This window comes from Rhagoletis zephyria, unplaced genomic scaffold (genome assembly GCF_001687245.7).
Source record: "Rhagoletis zephyria isolate East Lansing unplaced genomic scaffold, Rhagoletis_zephyria_1.1 Rzeph_scaffold_00734, whole genome shotgun sequence".
NCBI lineage: Eukaryota > Metazoa > Arthropoda > Insecta > Diptera > Tephritidae > Rhagoletis > Rhagoletis zephyria.
Window position 1 is genome coordinate 78,757 of NW_016157818.1, and position 13,677 is coordinate 92,433.

The 13,677-nt window shown below is 32.8% G+C and overlaps 1 protein-coding gene across 1 annotated transcript in view; it reads left to right on the forward strand.

Moving 5' to 3' along the window:
* peg (pegasus) overlaps window positions 1–13,677 on the forward strand; it is a 25,065-nt gene continuing 11,388 nt past the window's right edge. Inside the window, exon 1 of the mRNA XM_017613919.1 lies at window positions 1–1,316. Coding sequence (XP_017469408.1) covers window positions 1,289–1,316 — 28 coding nt within the window. The 5' untranslated portion in view covers window positions 1–1,288. The remainder of the gene's footprint in view (window positions 1,317–13,677) is intronic.

Sequence of the window (13,677 nt, forward strand, 5' to 3'; positions counted from 1 at the left end):
TCCACTGATACGGTGATCCGCAGTTCCGCCGAGACGCCAAGTTGCTGCGTTGTTGTGCCGCAAAAATTCTATAAAACTAACAAACTCTTCGCGATCGAGTGTGATTCTTTTCTACCTTCGTGTGCGACAGTGTTGACTGCGGCTGATTGATCGTCATCGTCGATCCATCGATCGATTGTTCATTCAAGTGTTCAGTTTAATTCGGTGTATCCAGCATTTGGCTCTTGACATGACTTTTTGTTTAACCTAAGCACTTCGCTTAGTGCACATTTTTGCGGAGGATCAAACGTACTTACTACATACAAACATACAAGAAATACTACCTGTTGAGTCCCATTATCCTCGTCAACTTATCTGGTCGTGATTTCTTTTGACATTTGCCGCCATACATCAAACACCATTATTATTGACTGGTTTCGACGAAATAAGCTTGCAACATTGTATGCCAAGGCGCCGCCAACAAACCCGCATACAAACTTACAGACAGTAAAATCAAGTACATAGACGCAGCTTCCATATACAACGGCGAAGGCTCCAAGTCGGTTTCTAATACTTAGCGTTTGCCTAACGAGGATACTGTTACCACGGTCAACTGAACGCTCTCCCAGGCATCCATTCGGCCCAGTGTCAAATCACGCGGGTGCTTTGTGTGTGTACTTTTGTGAATTATATGTACATAAGTGTTTCAATTGATCGCCATCGATCGCGCGAACATTGGTTGCCAATCGCGCACGTTACGGTCCATCGATCGATTCAGTTTGCTTTCATCCTCGGCATTGTGCGTTTATTAGAGCCGCAAAGAGGCGCTTGAATCTTCCGTTCGTATCGCAACGTACACACAAATATATATGTATGTACATACATATCATAGTTTGTAGCGAAGTTTTATTTAATCGGAGCAAATAATTTATTGTACCAAAGTGCACTGAAACTAAAACATAATAATCGTTTATCTCCAAAACGTGTCTTCGTAATTGTATTTGAAAAACACAACGTTAAACGAGGCGCCAAGTCAATAACCTATATAACCAGTGGGTGTAAGAAAAGTGAGGATTTATATTTTGTGTCTCGACATCGCATCAAGTGATTAGTTTTACTGTTAAAAAAATTTGAATAATTAGCGACACTCTTCAACAAAATAAAGAAGGTGAACATTTTATTGTATGTACTAAACATCGCGTCGTTCCCAGTTTGATCTGATTGCTAATAAAACAAACTGAATCATACATTGAACTACTTATTGGATTAATTTAGTTGCTGTTGTTCCAGTATAATCAAATCAAACAATATGAAGCTCTACGCAGTTCTTCTCGCATGTACGTAAAAATATGTACCTACTAAATATTTACATAACAAAAAAAATTTTTTAAAACTATGAAAAATTTACACATAGGTCATGTCGCATTTGAAATGCGAGTTAAATTGCAGGGGCCGAAAACAGCCGTTAAATATAACGATTTGTATTTTTAGATCGTTATAATATCGTAAATTTTATTTTGCCCATCATTCTTTGCTACTATAATGGCATTTATGACTGATTGTAATCTTTTATGATCAAAAATTAAATCTGAAAATAACGAATATGATCGAAGCAATAAAAATCAAAATTTTTAAGAAAAAATAAAAATCCAAAAATTACGATTATTCTTGAACGAAAACACAAAACTTACGATTGAATTTGATCAGAAAAATAGAAATCACTGATCTCTGTTAAAATGTGAGAGCCTAATATCTTTAGTCCTCAGCACTGATAGATACGTAATCAAGACTAGCCAGCGAATATTTCTTGTTTGGCAAATGACAGTTGAGAATAATAAAAGTTTTTCAATGAAGAAGTAAGCAGCTGTCATTGTTTTGAAAATAACCAGGAATTATAAAACATTGGGCCAGTGTAATAGACTGGGTCGCGAAAAGAAGTTTATAACGACTACTCCAGATTTGAAACCTTCCATGGATAGGACATAAAATATTTAAAATCATGCATGTCCTTATAGTTAATATCATAGCTGTTGTAACTTTTGACACAATTTTAAGGAGTTAGAAAGATATTTTAAGTTCTAAATAGTTTGGCTCAAACAGTGCCATGTTTTTGTCGGTTCAAATGGCAACTATTTTTTCAATTTGCCACAAGGGAGTTCATTCTTTGGTTACCATCGAGTGTTTTAGGTACTTTTTATAAACCAAACGTAGCTTGTTTTTATTGTTAAATGGGAAAGAAATAAATAATACAGTCTTCACAGCAAGCTTGGTTCTTGGTAACTCGGTGTAAGGTAATTTCTCCCCATGGATTTCGTTTGTGTAAAATTTTTTTATTATCAGTTTACCAATTACTGAATTATCGTATTGGCAAGCTGGTAATTGGTAAAGTGCAATCAGCAGTTCGATATTTTCAATTTTAAATTAAAACAGGTAACCTTTGTGTTATTTAGCTTTATTTGCATTGTTGTAAACTATATCAAGCTGGTTGCTTTTGGATATAATTCATAGACGTATACTTGAATATAAATGGCAAGTAACGAAAAGTGTGTAACTCTACTTTTGACAATTTTCAAAATTTTCGGTTTATCGCTTATAGTTTTTGAAGCTTTCAGAATAAACCAACTTCTAAACATAAAATATTCTGCCATCTTAAGCGTAATTTTTATTCCAAAAACATCTTAATTGAAGGCATATTTGGAAAATACGTCTCAACGATCTAAATCTTTTTGTAACTACTAGTCCTTATAACGTTATATATACCTGTAAAATGCTTAAAATAATTTTTCTAAAAGTGTCTAAAAACCCTGATTTACTACTTTTAATGATGATCCTTCTTGTAGTGAGAATATTTCGAGCTTGGTATCAAATAAACTTTTTTTCGACAAAGGTTCTGATAGTTGCTTTGCTGCGTTGTTTACTTAATTGGAGCCTTCTAAATTCAATGGCGTCCCCAGTTTTTCACGATTGGCTCCACTTTTCGAGATAGTGGTACCTGAAACTTTGCTTAAATTTTAACTATTTTATAAAAAAAAAAAACTCCCTCAGTTTTAAAGATATTTTACTAAACTTTTGCTTACGATTGTATTTGAATATTACCTTCACTATCTCTTAAAATCATCGAAATCGGTTCACTATAGCATATACTTCCCATACAACTAATTGTTCAGAGACGTTGTTTAGCGTTATAACCCCTCCAATTAAGCAGATAGAACTTTAGTATAGGTTCACTTTAACATACTATAGAACGCATACAATTTATTATTATTGAATTAAAGTAGTACCAGCTTTTTTTTCACAGATATTCCATCAAAAGTTATCCTAAAAAGTTGTTACTAACTTTAGAGTCGACTTAATTTTGACTGGAAATATAAGTTCACGTGCCAATAACTTTATTCGCTTCTGAATTGCGTTTGTGAATTAACCCGTTTACAGGACACATTTATTAAACTGTGGGAACTTGGCGTTAGAGTATTGAATTAGGAATTTGGAAAGGCACAATGTGCAAAAATTTAGTTTTTGACCACCGTCACTCCTCATGTTGATTTACTTCCGAAAGTTATTAACCGAACATCGTCCCAAATTCGTAAATCGTAAATCGTAAATTGTTTATTGACAAAATATTTATGCCAGTTTGTAGGTTGAACAAATTAGACGACGAGCTAAGCCACTAAATAATTATTTATTTCGAGATTATTTGTTTCATTCATCGTCATACATACATATGTACGTGGACGAGTAGTATATTAAGAGTTTTGTAGCTCACTTAATTTCAGTACAATAAAGTACAAGTTCTAAGTAACTATAAACTACCTTTGATTTTTGAGAATTTTTTTTCCTGATGATGATTTTCTCCAAATAACGTGTATGGGAAAAAATACCGAAGAGCGTCAGTAAAAAATTCTTAAAAATCAACGATAGATTATAGCCACTTAAAACTTGCACTTTATTATACTGAAATTGAGCGAGTTACAAAACTGCATATTCAAAAAATTCTTTTGTTCAAAAGTCGAAAATTTTGGTGAACATTTTCGAATTATCCTAAATTTTTTAAAAATTTTGAATCATTAATTTATATGCCATTTGATGCAGAATGAACTATATTTCTATTAAAAATTAACGAAAAAATATTTATTACGGAAAACATTGCAAATATTTAAAAAAAAACTAAAAACTGTACGAAACCCTATTTTGATGAGTGTATGTACATACGTGGAGGAGTAGTNCCTAAATTTTTTAAAAATTTTGAATCATTAATTTATATGCCATTTGATGCAGAATGAACTATATTTCTATTAAAAATTAACGAAAAAATATTTATTACGGAAAACATTGCAAATATTAAAAAAAAAACTAAAAACTGTACGAAACCCTATTTTGATGAGTGTATGTACATACGTGGAGGAGTAGTATACTAAGAGCGACATAAAATAGCGAATTATAACCACGAATTTATGGTGACGCGACATTCACAAAGAGTTCAATAAATTATTTATAACACGTGCAATCGTTGTATGGACATACATACTGCAAGACGGTAATGTTTTTGAAGTGAGCACTATGCTTTCAAATATCCGCACGTGCGCTTGAACTAGAAATTATGTAGCCGCGAATAGGAATGCATTTTATGCCTGTATTACTAAGTCGAATTATATTGGCCATATGCATATGAATACCCACTAATTTCTACATTCAATAAACTAATGCAAATATTTGCTCATTCCTCAAACCTATATGCGGTAAGCGAAATCTATTATTTTGCGTATTCAATATTTTACATATAAGGGTGTCGTAAGTGTCGTATTGTTATATGTCGTAAACTTTAAAAATTAAATAAATGTTTAGAGAACTTAAAACGACAACCAGCAATTTTTTAACACTGCAAAAATTTATAACATGGTACATACTTTGCAAACCCCCTTAATATACTTGTATTTTTTAGGTCTCTTTAAGGTCTACGACATACAACACTACAATACTTACGACACCGTTGTGAATACCCCAACAGTGTATTGTGTTAAAAACATACATATATATATGCATACTTTATTACCAAGTCTTTGTTAAGTACGCACCGAGAAATAATGAGTGTATTCATTTAAACGGGTAAGCTACATTGTTTTACATTAACGCACCTCATTAAGCAAAATATCAAAATCAAATAAAAATTTAAAGCTTACTAAATATTACACCCGCATGCCGTTTAAACGCCAAATTTAATTTAACTTTTTAAATAGGTGATAACCCTCTTCAAACAGGTAGCAAGGCCCTTCAAAATGTTTTCAAACCATAAGCTCGGTTATGCAAGACTTAGACTTGACTTGACTTACCTAGAAACTTAGAAACTCTGCGTCTCACCTATTACTTTTTCACTTTGTTTGATTCTCAGCACTTGCATTTTCGCACGTAAAATTGTAAACGTTTAATTTGTTTGGTTTGAAAATAGATAAAAAAAAAATTACAATTAAAATAAACGAAAAATTTTAGTTTGTGATAGGCTTGTCTGATCTGTTCTTTTAGTGTAAGTAAAACGAAGTTATTTCATTTACGGCCCAACGTTTCGCTAATCTTCTTAGCATCTTCAGAGGCGTGTTTATTTAATTATATAAAATTTGTCATTAAGTTAACTACATCTACTTTAATCCATACCAACTTCTGTGGTAGCTTTGTCTAAACTCAAAATAAAATAAATGTACGCGTTCAAATCGTGATTGTTTTTATTTTTTTCTGTCTTTATTTGAAAGTTTGTTTTTCGATTGCCAGATGAATTACATTTTTACAAAAAACATATTTGTGTGGAATATTATTTTATATTGGAGTTTTATTAAAAATATGTGAAAACATTGTACGTAAGCACTTAGAAACTCAACTCTGAAGAAAAAGAATTTACATAAAATGATGCACAATACATATAAAATAAATTTTCTTCTATTTTCTAAATTTCTTAGATCAGTATGCAACTCTCAAGAAAATAATTGTCGCATATTTATTTCTTCAAGAAAATTTACATCTACAGCAAAAAACCTTCTCAAGCAACAGAAATAAGTAATTAAAAATATTTCTTGTGATTTTTCTTCAGAACTGCAAATAGCCCTTAAAACCTTCTGAAACATCTTTCGCCTGACACCCATATTGGGATCAGCGTTGCCGCTTTGGTAATTTTTAACCAAAATTGGTTATTTTTTTCTTTCTATAACATATTTGGTAATTTGGTAATTTATAAAGAGTGGTAGGATCTATAAAACTGCTTGAAAGTGGCTATCGCTATATCTACCGTGTCCTTTCCCGAGAGGTTTTGGGTGGTCATACCTTTCCCTGTCAGTTTGTCAGCTTTGCAGTTACCATCAATTTTCCATTGTACTCGGCAAGCATACATACCAGTTGAATTCTATGTAAATATGTACTATGTTCTACGGAATTGAGTGGGGGACTTCACTTTGTCTATGTGTGAGTCGATAGCTTGTTGTTGTCGAAAGCAGTGGTCGAAAAAATTATAGCAGCACATATGGCGCCAGGTTTGACAAGTTTTAACATATTATTTGTTTTTTTTTTTTTGTAATTTAATTTTGGTTATTTTTTTATAAAAATATAGTGCTTTCTTTAGCAGAACGCTTGTAAATCCAAGTTTCAAACTTTTTTCAATATTATTCTGAGTATATAATTTTATAGCCCATTGAATTCTAAAGAATAAAGTCCAAGTTTTAAGCGAAAAAATTTACCGTTGATTTCTTAGAATAGCCTCATAAAAAAGTCCAGTGGTACCATGTTCCATCCATTCAGGATGTTCTCAGTGGTCAAATGACATCCCCTCTACGGGAAATTATCCTCTGTTAATCCTCTGTTGCAATGAACCGTATCCTTGACACTGGATGATCATGTGCCGTCAGTTGTTTTGTTGCCTGAGCTTTGTATAGATGGAGATTAGGGCGGGTCGAAAATCTAATTTTTCTCAGATCCCTTGGTAATAGTGAAAATATATTGTATCATGAAGTCAACAACAAGCCTGCAAAATATTAGTATTTTATTTTAGTTGTAAGAGCCCGCGCATCGACCACAAAGTGACCCCCAGCACACTAGTCGAATAAGACCAATTCTTGTTAAAAATTCTGGGTTCGGCAAAATGGTTTGGTGCATATTATTAGATAATGAATCCGTTTAAGCAAAAGATAAAGTCAAATTTCATTTCTCGCAGCCCTTTAGCTTGTCGTTAATCTCAAGATTATCTGTTTTCAATAAAATTTGAATTGTTCTCTTGATAATTGCACTGGATTATAGTCAAAAGATGTAAAGAACAGCTTTAATATTGCTGGCGTGCTGGCATGTCGCTGGTTCCAAATATTCTAATCTTTTTTAAATATTAGCTATAGTTTGCGAATTTTTGCAAATATAGGGACATTTTCGGTAACTCTAATAGAAAAGCCATTATTTTCCATCATCGTGGAAAAATTTTTTTTATGCAAATGGGTATGGAAACACTGAACAGGCACAACCTCTAGAAACTAATTGGTTACATTGCATACAATATAAAAATTGCAAATATAAGAAATTAACAAAAAACTTTGTTCAAAATATTTTTTATTTTAAAATAATTTGTTTATAATCTGAACGGGTTTAATCATATTATTATCAAAAATCGGTAACATTAAGTCTCGCCTTCAATTTGGTAATTATTAAGTACCGATCGAGTAACATTTACCAAAGTTATAAGGAAAAATTTAAGTGGATCTCCAGCTTTTTTCTAAATAAATTTCTCTTAAATTGTATAAATAACTTTTAAGTGAAAGAACCGGATTCCAGAAAAGGGTGTCAGGGAGTGACTTTTTTGGTTGAAGCTGAAAGCAAGTCAATATCGTCGAATTGGAGAGTCCTCAAAAGGATTTCCCAGGATATGTTAAATACTATTGTATTTACCTACAGTCACTTTTTCACATCATGGAATTAACTAAAATATTTATGTATATCTAAACACATATTGCACGTCCCCTACTTTCATATAACGGCAGAATTAGAGACCGCGAACAATTTTCAAGACTGCATAAATGGACTTAAAATGGGCGTTTCTCCCCCTAATTGTATTATGTTAATGTATATAAATACTTATATACTTGAAACTACTATTAACTTATCAAACGATTCGTAATCTTTGACAATACATGTTTGACTTCATTCACCACAATCTTGAAAACTGACCAAATCGGCCCATGGCCCACTTAATATTATATAAACATCCGAAAACATTAGAACGTTTGAAATATATCTCGTATCACTTTTTTGAATTTTTCACTTGGTTGCTGAAGTAATGAAGAATCGAAAATTCATAAAGGAAAATTATAGTTTTTGTAAGTTTTATCTCAATACCTTAAAAACGTGTAGACTTATTGAAAAATGATAAATGAAAGTCAGATACTAAGTTTAATAACCCTTAATTTGATGTATCGTCCTATTTATAAAAATTAACGCATACCATAGATATTACAAGCCCAAGTTAAATTTAAAAAATTCATACACTTTGATTCAATTGCGCGGGCTAAATATAAGTTTCAAATTAATCTTTCGTGGCCAATAACAATTGGCTTAGGCCCAAGACATCATAATATTACTATAACAATACGGTCAAATGCCTTTTATTTTCCCCCATACAAAATCGACCCAGCCTGATGGAGATGTATATCCAAATGCAAAGTATACCATTATAAGCCATAAGGCAGTACCATGTTCTTAAAACGACGCGCAATCGACAAATTTGTTTCTTCGGCGTTAACGCGGTTATAAAAATTTTAGGTGAATGGAGCGCTGATGGCCTGAAAAGCTTGGTGTCTTCGGATATATGTACACACAAATGTATATTTGTACAGTTCTGCACATAAAATAAGTTTGGTAATTTTTTGTTGAATGTGGTAACTTTTTCTGGAGATTTTGGTAAAAAATAAAAAAATGTTGTGGCAACACTGATTGGGATACATAATTCATGTTGAATTTTATTTTTTAAACATGCGGCAGCCTTCCGAAATATAGTTCAGAGATAAAGCCTTTTCAAACCCATTTCAATGGATACTCGTATTTCAATAATTCATTTAATAATAAACTGGCGCTTACACAATATGTCAGTGTTTGGCCGAGCTTTTCAGATTTGTGGCGCGCGCCTTAATGTTGTCACACAAAGGGGAGGGACCTGTTTTTCGTGGCAGAATGCACTCGGAGGTTAGCCATTACCTGCAGAGGGGTACCTTATTAATTAATTTGAATTAAAATTTTTAAAAATGTGACAACGCTCTTCAGATACCACCTCAAAAGTATTCTCATAAAGTATCGCAAAGGTTTCTTAACATTCTCTCGTGTGATATTTAAGATTTTCACATAACTTGTGTATAATTTTATTATTATTAATTATATTCGACTTAAAAAAATAGTTTGGAAGTAAAACCTTTTTAAAAATCTTTCGTCTAACACTTCATATTTCAATTACTTAATTGCCTTAATTCATATTGGACTTTATTTTTTAAGCAGTGGAAACCCTACATCATGTAGTTGAGAAATAGAGCCTTAGACGCTTTGAGAATGGAATTTTTGTTAAGTGTTTGGCTGAGCTCTTCACAAATTTGTGGTGGGCGTCTTGTTATTATACAATAGGAGGAACTACAGTTTTACGTCACATCCGTACGGCAAATGGTTTAATACGAAGCCTTTTCGGACAGCGGAGCACTCAGAGGTTTGCTTTTGCCAGCCGAGGGGCGACCGCTTTAGGAATAAGCTTTTTTGTTGGATGTTGCTGGGTCCAAATATCGAACCTATGTAGGTTCTCACGGGCGAAGGCACGCACCTCTAACAACTATAACTGATGTTATATAGAATTTTGTGGAGTTCTTTAGATATCGTGTACAACAGTTTGAGACAAGTCATTTCGAGAAAATCGCTAAAGAAAAAATGTACCGTCTTTCGCCATTTAATCCTACTTCTAATTGCTGTAACTTTTGAAGTGCTTTAAATATTCTAAGGATTATGTATAATTTTTGAAGCGAAATAAATTTATTTTTTTTTATTTTTTTCAGGGTGGTATAAACCCTTAACGCATTAAACTCAGAACTGCTTAGAGCACACTAAATTCCTTCTAAAAGTGTACAGGTTTCCTCGTTTAGAATCGAATATCTTAATAGAGCCCAGATCAGATGTTCAACTCTGGCACTGGATAGATTGTTTCAGCAATATATCTGTTCATATGGACTGACCTTAAGAAACAAAATCTTGACTCGCTTAAATTGTGCGGGCACTAGCTTCGCTCGTTATGTTTTTTAGGCATCAGTTTCTTACAAGGCTAACTCTAACTATTCATCCGTTTGATAAATTTCCTCTAACAGAGCCAAGACTTGGCAGCCTCTCATCTAATAAAATTCCTGATTGACTGTATAGGGAATATATGTACGGTGACCATATTAACCAACGTAAAATAAAGGACATTTTTTTCAAAATTATTTGGGAATACATACATACTACTTGTATGATAAAAGTACCTTGCCCATATCGTAATCTAAATGAAATATTTACCAGTTAATTATATTATTTAATTGTATAAGTTCCCCTGCTGTAGCGAAAATTGAAGCCAAATCCTTTTCAAGGACTTTGCCATCCTTTGCTACCAAAAAAGCCAGCACACAGTGGTTCAAAATTGGAATTCAATGTTCATAATCCAACGGAGCCTTCATTTTTTAACCAATTTTTACTAAAAAACAAAAAAAAATATTTATTTGGAAGAACATTTTTTCTAACATTTCAAAATTTTTTTGTGTTTTTTTTTTGCTTTGGGAGAACCATACAAATGTTTACAACNGTTTTTTTTTTGCTTTGGGAGAACCATACAAATGTTTTCAACTAATTTTGGTTATATAACATTTATTAACTGGAAGAGGAGAATTTCAAATTCAATTTCAAAATTGCTACTTTTTCTGCATTTCGCACTAAAAAATTTAACATAATCAAATTAAAATTCAGAAATCAGGCTCAACTGGTCTCTTGCAAATATTGTAAGCTTTCATAAAAAAATAAAAATTAATCAAATTAAGTACAAAATTAAGTAAAATAAATGCCAGTTTTGAACCACTATGCAGCAGGGGGTTTATTGTTCTTTTTCAGTGGAACTGGAAACTCAGCGTGCAACACGATCCTGGGGTGCGCAACATACTGGCGAAGTTTTCACTATATTTTCACATTCTGCGTTTAAAAATTTACGTCTGAAAAATGCAGAGCCGATTTAAAGGACAGTTTAAGAAATAAAGGACCCCAAGGGGGTTAAAATAAGGCCTGTCCTTTAAAATAAAGGGCGGATGATCACCGTGAGGATAGGCGGGCTCGTCTAGGAACCAGATTTTCCAAAAATGAAGTTGGATAAAAAAAATTTACCATTTTGCTCAGTTGGTATATTTCATTTGTAGATATTCACGTAGGTATGGTCAAGACCTGGCAAAGTCGTAATATATAGTCCAGACAAACTAAGGTTTCTCCACAATCCGAAGTCACCATACGTATGTTTGTTACGCATACTCCACATACGACGAGAACGAAGATAACACTACTTATTTTTCAAAGGAACTGAACAAATACATACGGTGGGAAGCAAAAATTAGTACATAGTGATTTTTGTTAAATATTTGCAAGGGTTTTAAAGTTAATATTTTTGTTTCTAACAAGTAAAAAGTCTAAGATCGGGCGGAGCTGAACATTAGATACCCGGCGCAATTATCTATTATATGTGGTTTTTTTCACCTTTCCGAGAACTACCGCTACATAGTAGGCAGGGGTGGTTTTATCCATATTTCAAACATCTTCGATAAACTTATGTATATAGTTAAACGTGGGCGGTATCATGCCCATTTTCCGTATTAATGTTACTTCTTTTAAAGGGATTGTTGTTTGTATCAATTTTGAGTAAAATTAGCGTCCTTATATTTGGAAATATCGAAGTTTCAAGCATTTCTGAAATTTACCGTTATATAAAAAGTGGGCGCAATTTTAGTCCGATTTCAATAATTTTCAGCGTTTTGTTTTATGTGGCAAGCACAATAATCATTCCGAGTTTGGTACAAATTGCTCGAATGGTTACCGAGATACACATATGTGGTGAGAAGTGGGCGGGGTCACGCCCATTTTCCAAAATTTTATTATAAGCGTATTTTTTGCTAAAGAATTATTGCAAACATCAATTTTGATTAAATTAGCCTCGGTACTTATTTATTTATCGAAGATTTCGTATTTCTGAAAACTACCGTTACCGTTAAATGGGAAGTTAGCGGTGTTATTATCCGATATTGCCCATTTTCAATACCATCTATCCTACGCTGAAAATAAGTACACATAAAAAGTTTCGTTAAGATATCTAAATTTTTACTTCAGTTATCGTGCGCACAGACGGACGGATAGACAGTCACCACTTAATAGATTTGTTTTTTCATTCTGATCATTTATGTATACATTTGTCTATATCTATTTATCTCTATTCGTTTTGCTTGTTTTAAACAACCGTTATGTGAACAAAGTTATAATACCCTTGTGTACAAGTGCGCTCATTATTTAACCAAAACCACGTACTTAAATCAAACTTAATACCGAGCTTAGAAAAGCTCACCAAATTTTCATTAAAATGTAAATTAAAAAAAATGGGTATGTTACTGCGGTGATAATTCGTTCAAAAATTAAAAATTTATTTTTGGGGAAGAACCTGCACACATATTTAGGTTAAATGCCTTGAAATAAACAGAAAAATGATTGAATTGAATAGTTTCGCGGTCAGGGGCCTATTTCATAAACGTGACAGCTGCGACAATTGTCACGACAACAGCGACAAAACTAAATAGCTCCGTCGGAATGCTTTTACAGCAGAATTTTGTAAATTTGTTTATATGGTAATTGCGCACATTTCATCAATTTTCAATAATTTGAATATTTCTTAAAACTAAAATAATGCAAATACAATTATGACATATGAATTACATACGTGATTCGTTGATTTTCAAACTTTGTGCAAAAATTATAAAAAATCTGAAAAGTTTCATCTCAATCTTCAACTTTTTATTCTGAATTTTCAGAATTCAAGCCATTAAATTCTAATATGATAAAGTAAATTTGAAGTTGCTGAAAGATCGCGTTGATTTTTAATCATTTTTTTTTTAATTTAAACATAACGTTTTTGGAGATTTCATAATACAATTAATAACCTTGATAAGGAGAACATGTTCAGCCGAACAGATGACTACACTTCCCAAAAATGGCGAAGGTATGTGTCTTTTGGTATACCGATTGTATGAACTGATCAAACTTTGATTGCTTGAATTTAAATGTGTTTAGTTAGAAATTTGGTGAATACATATAAATATATACACCTGTCGGCCGCTGTGGTGTAGTGGCAAGCAGTGCCCGCTGGGTTCAAGCCCTGGTTAACCCTCCGATGAGTGACAGTGCCGATGACGTTCGATTCGTGAGAAGGTCCTTAGGGACCTACAAAGAGTTGCTCGATGTTTCGACTGTACATGTGCAACTTCTTTGGTATTTATGTTGTCTTTTGATTAAATTAACGTCCTACATATATATTAGGAATGAAATAATTTGAAGAACAAGTGAAAAAAAAATCAAAACATGAAGACAAGTAACTTGTTATTTCTTCTAAAATTGTACAAGGTCCCTAGGGACCTTGTCACTAATCCCCGTACTATA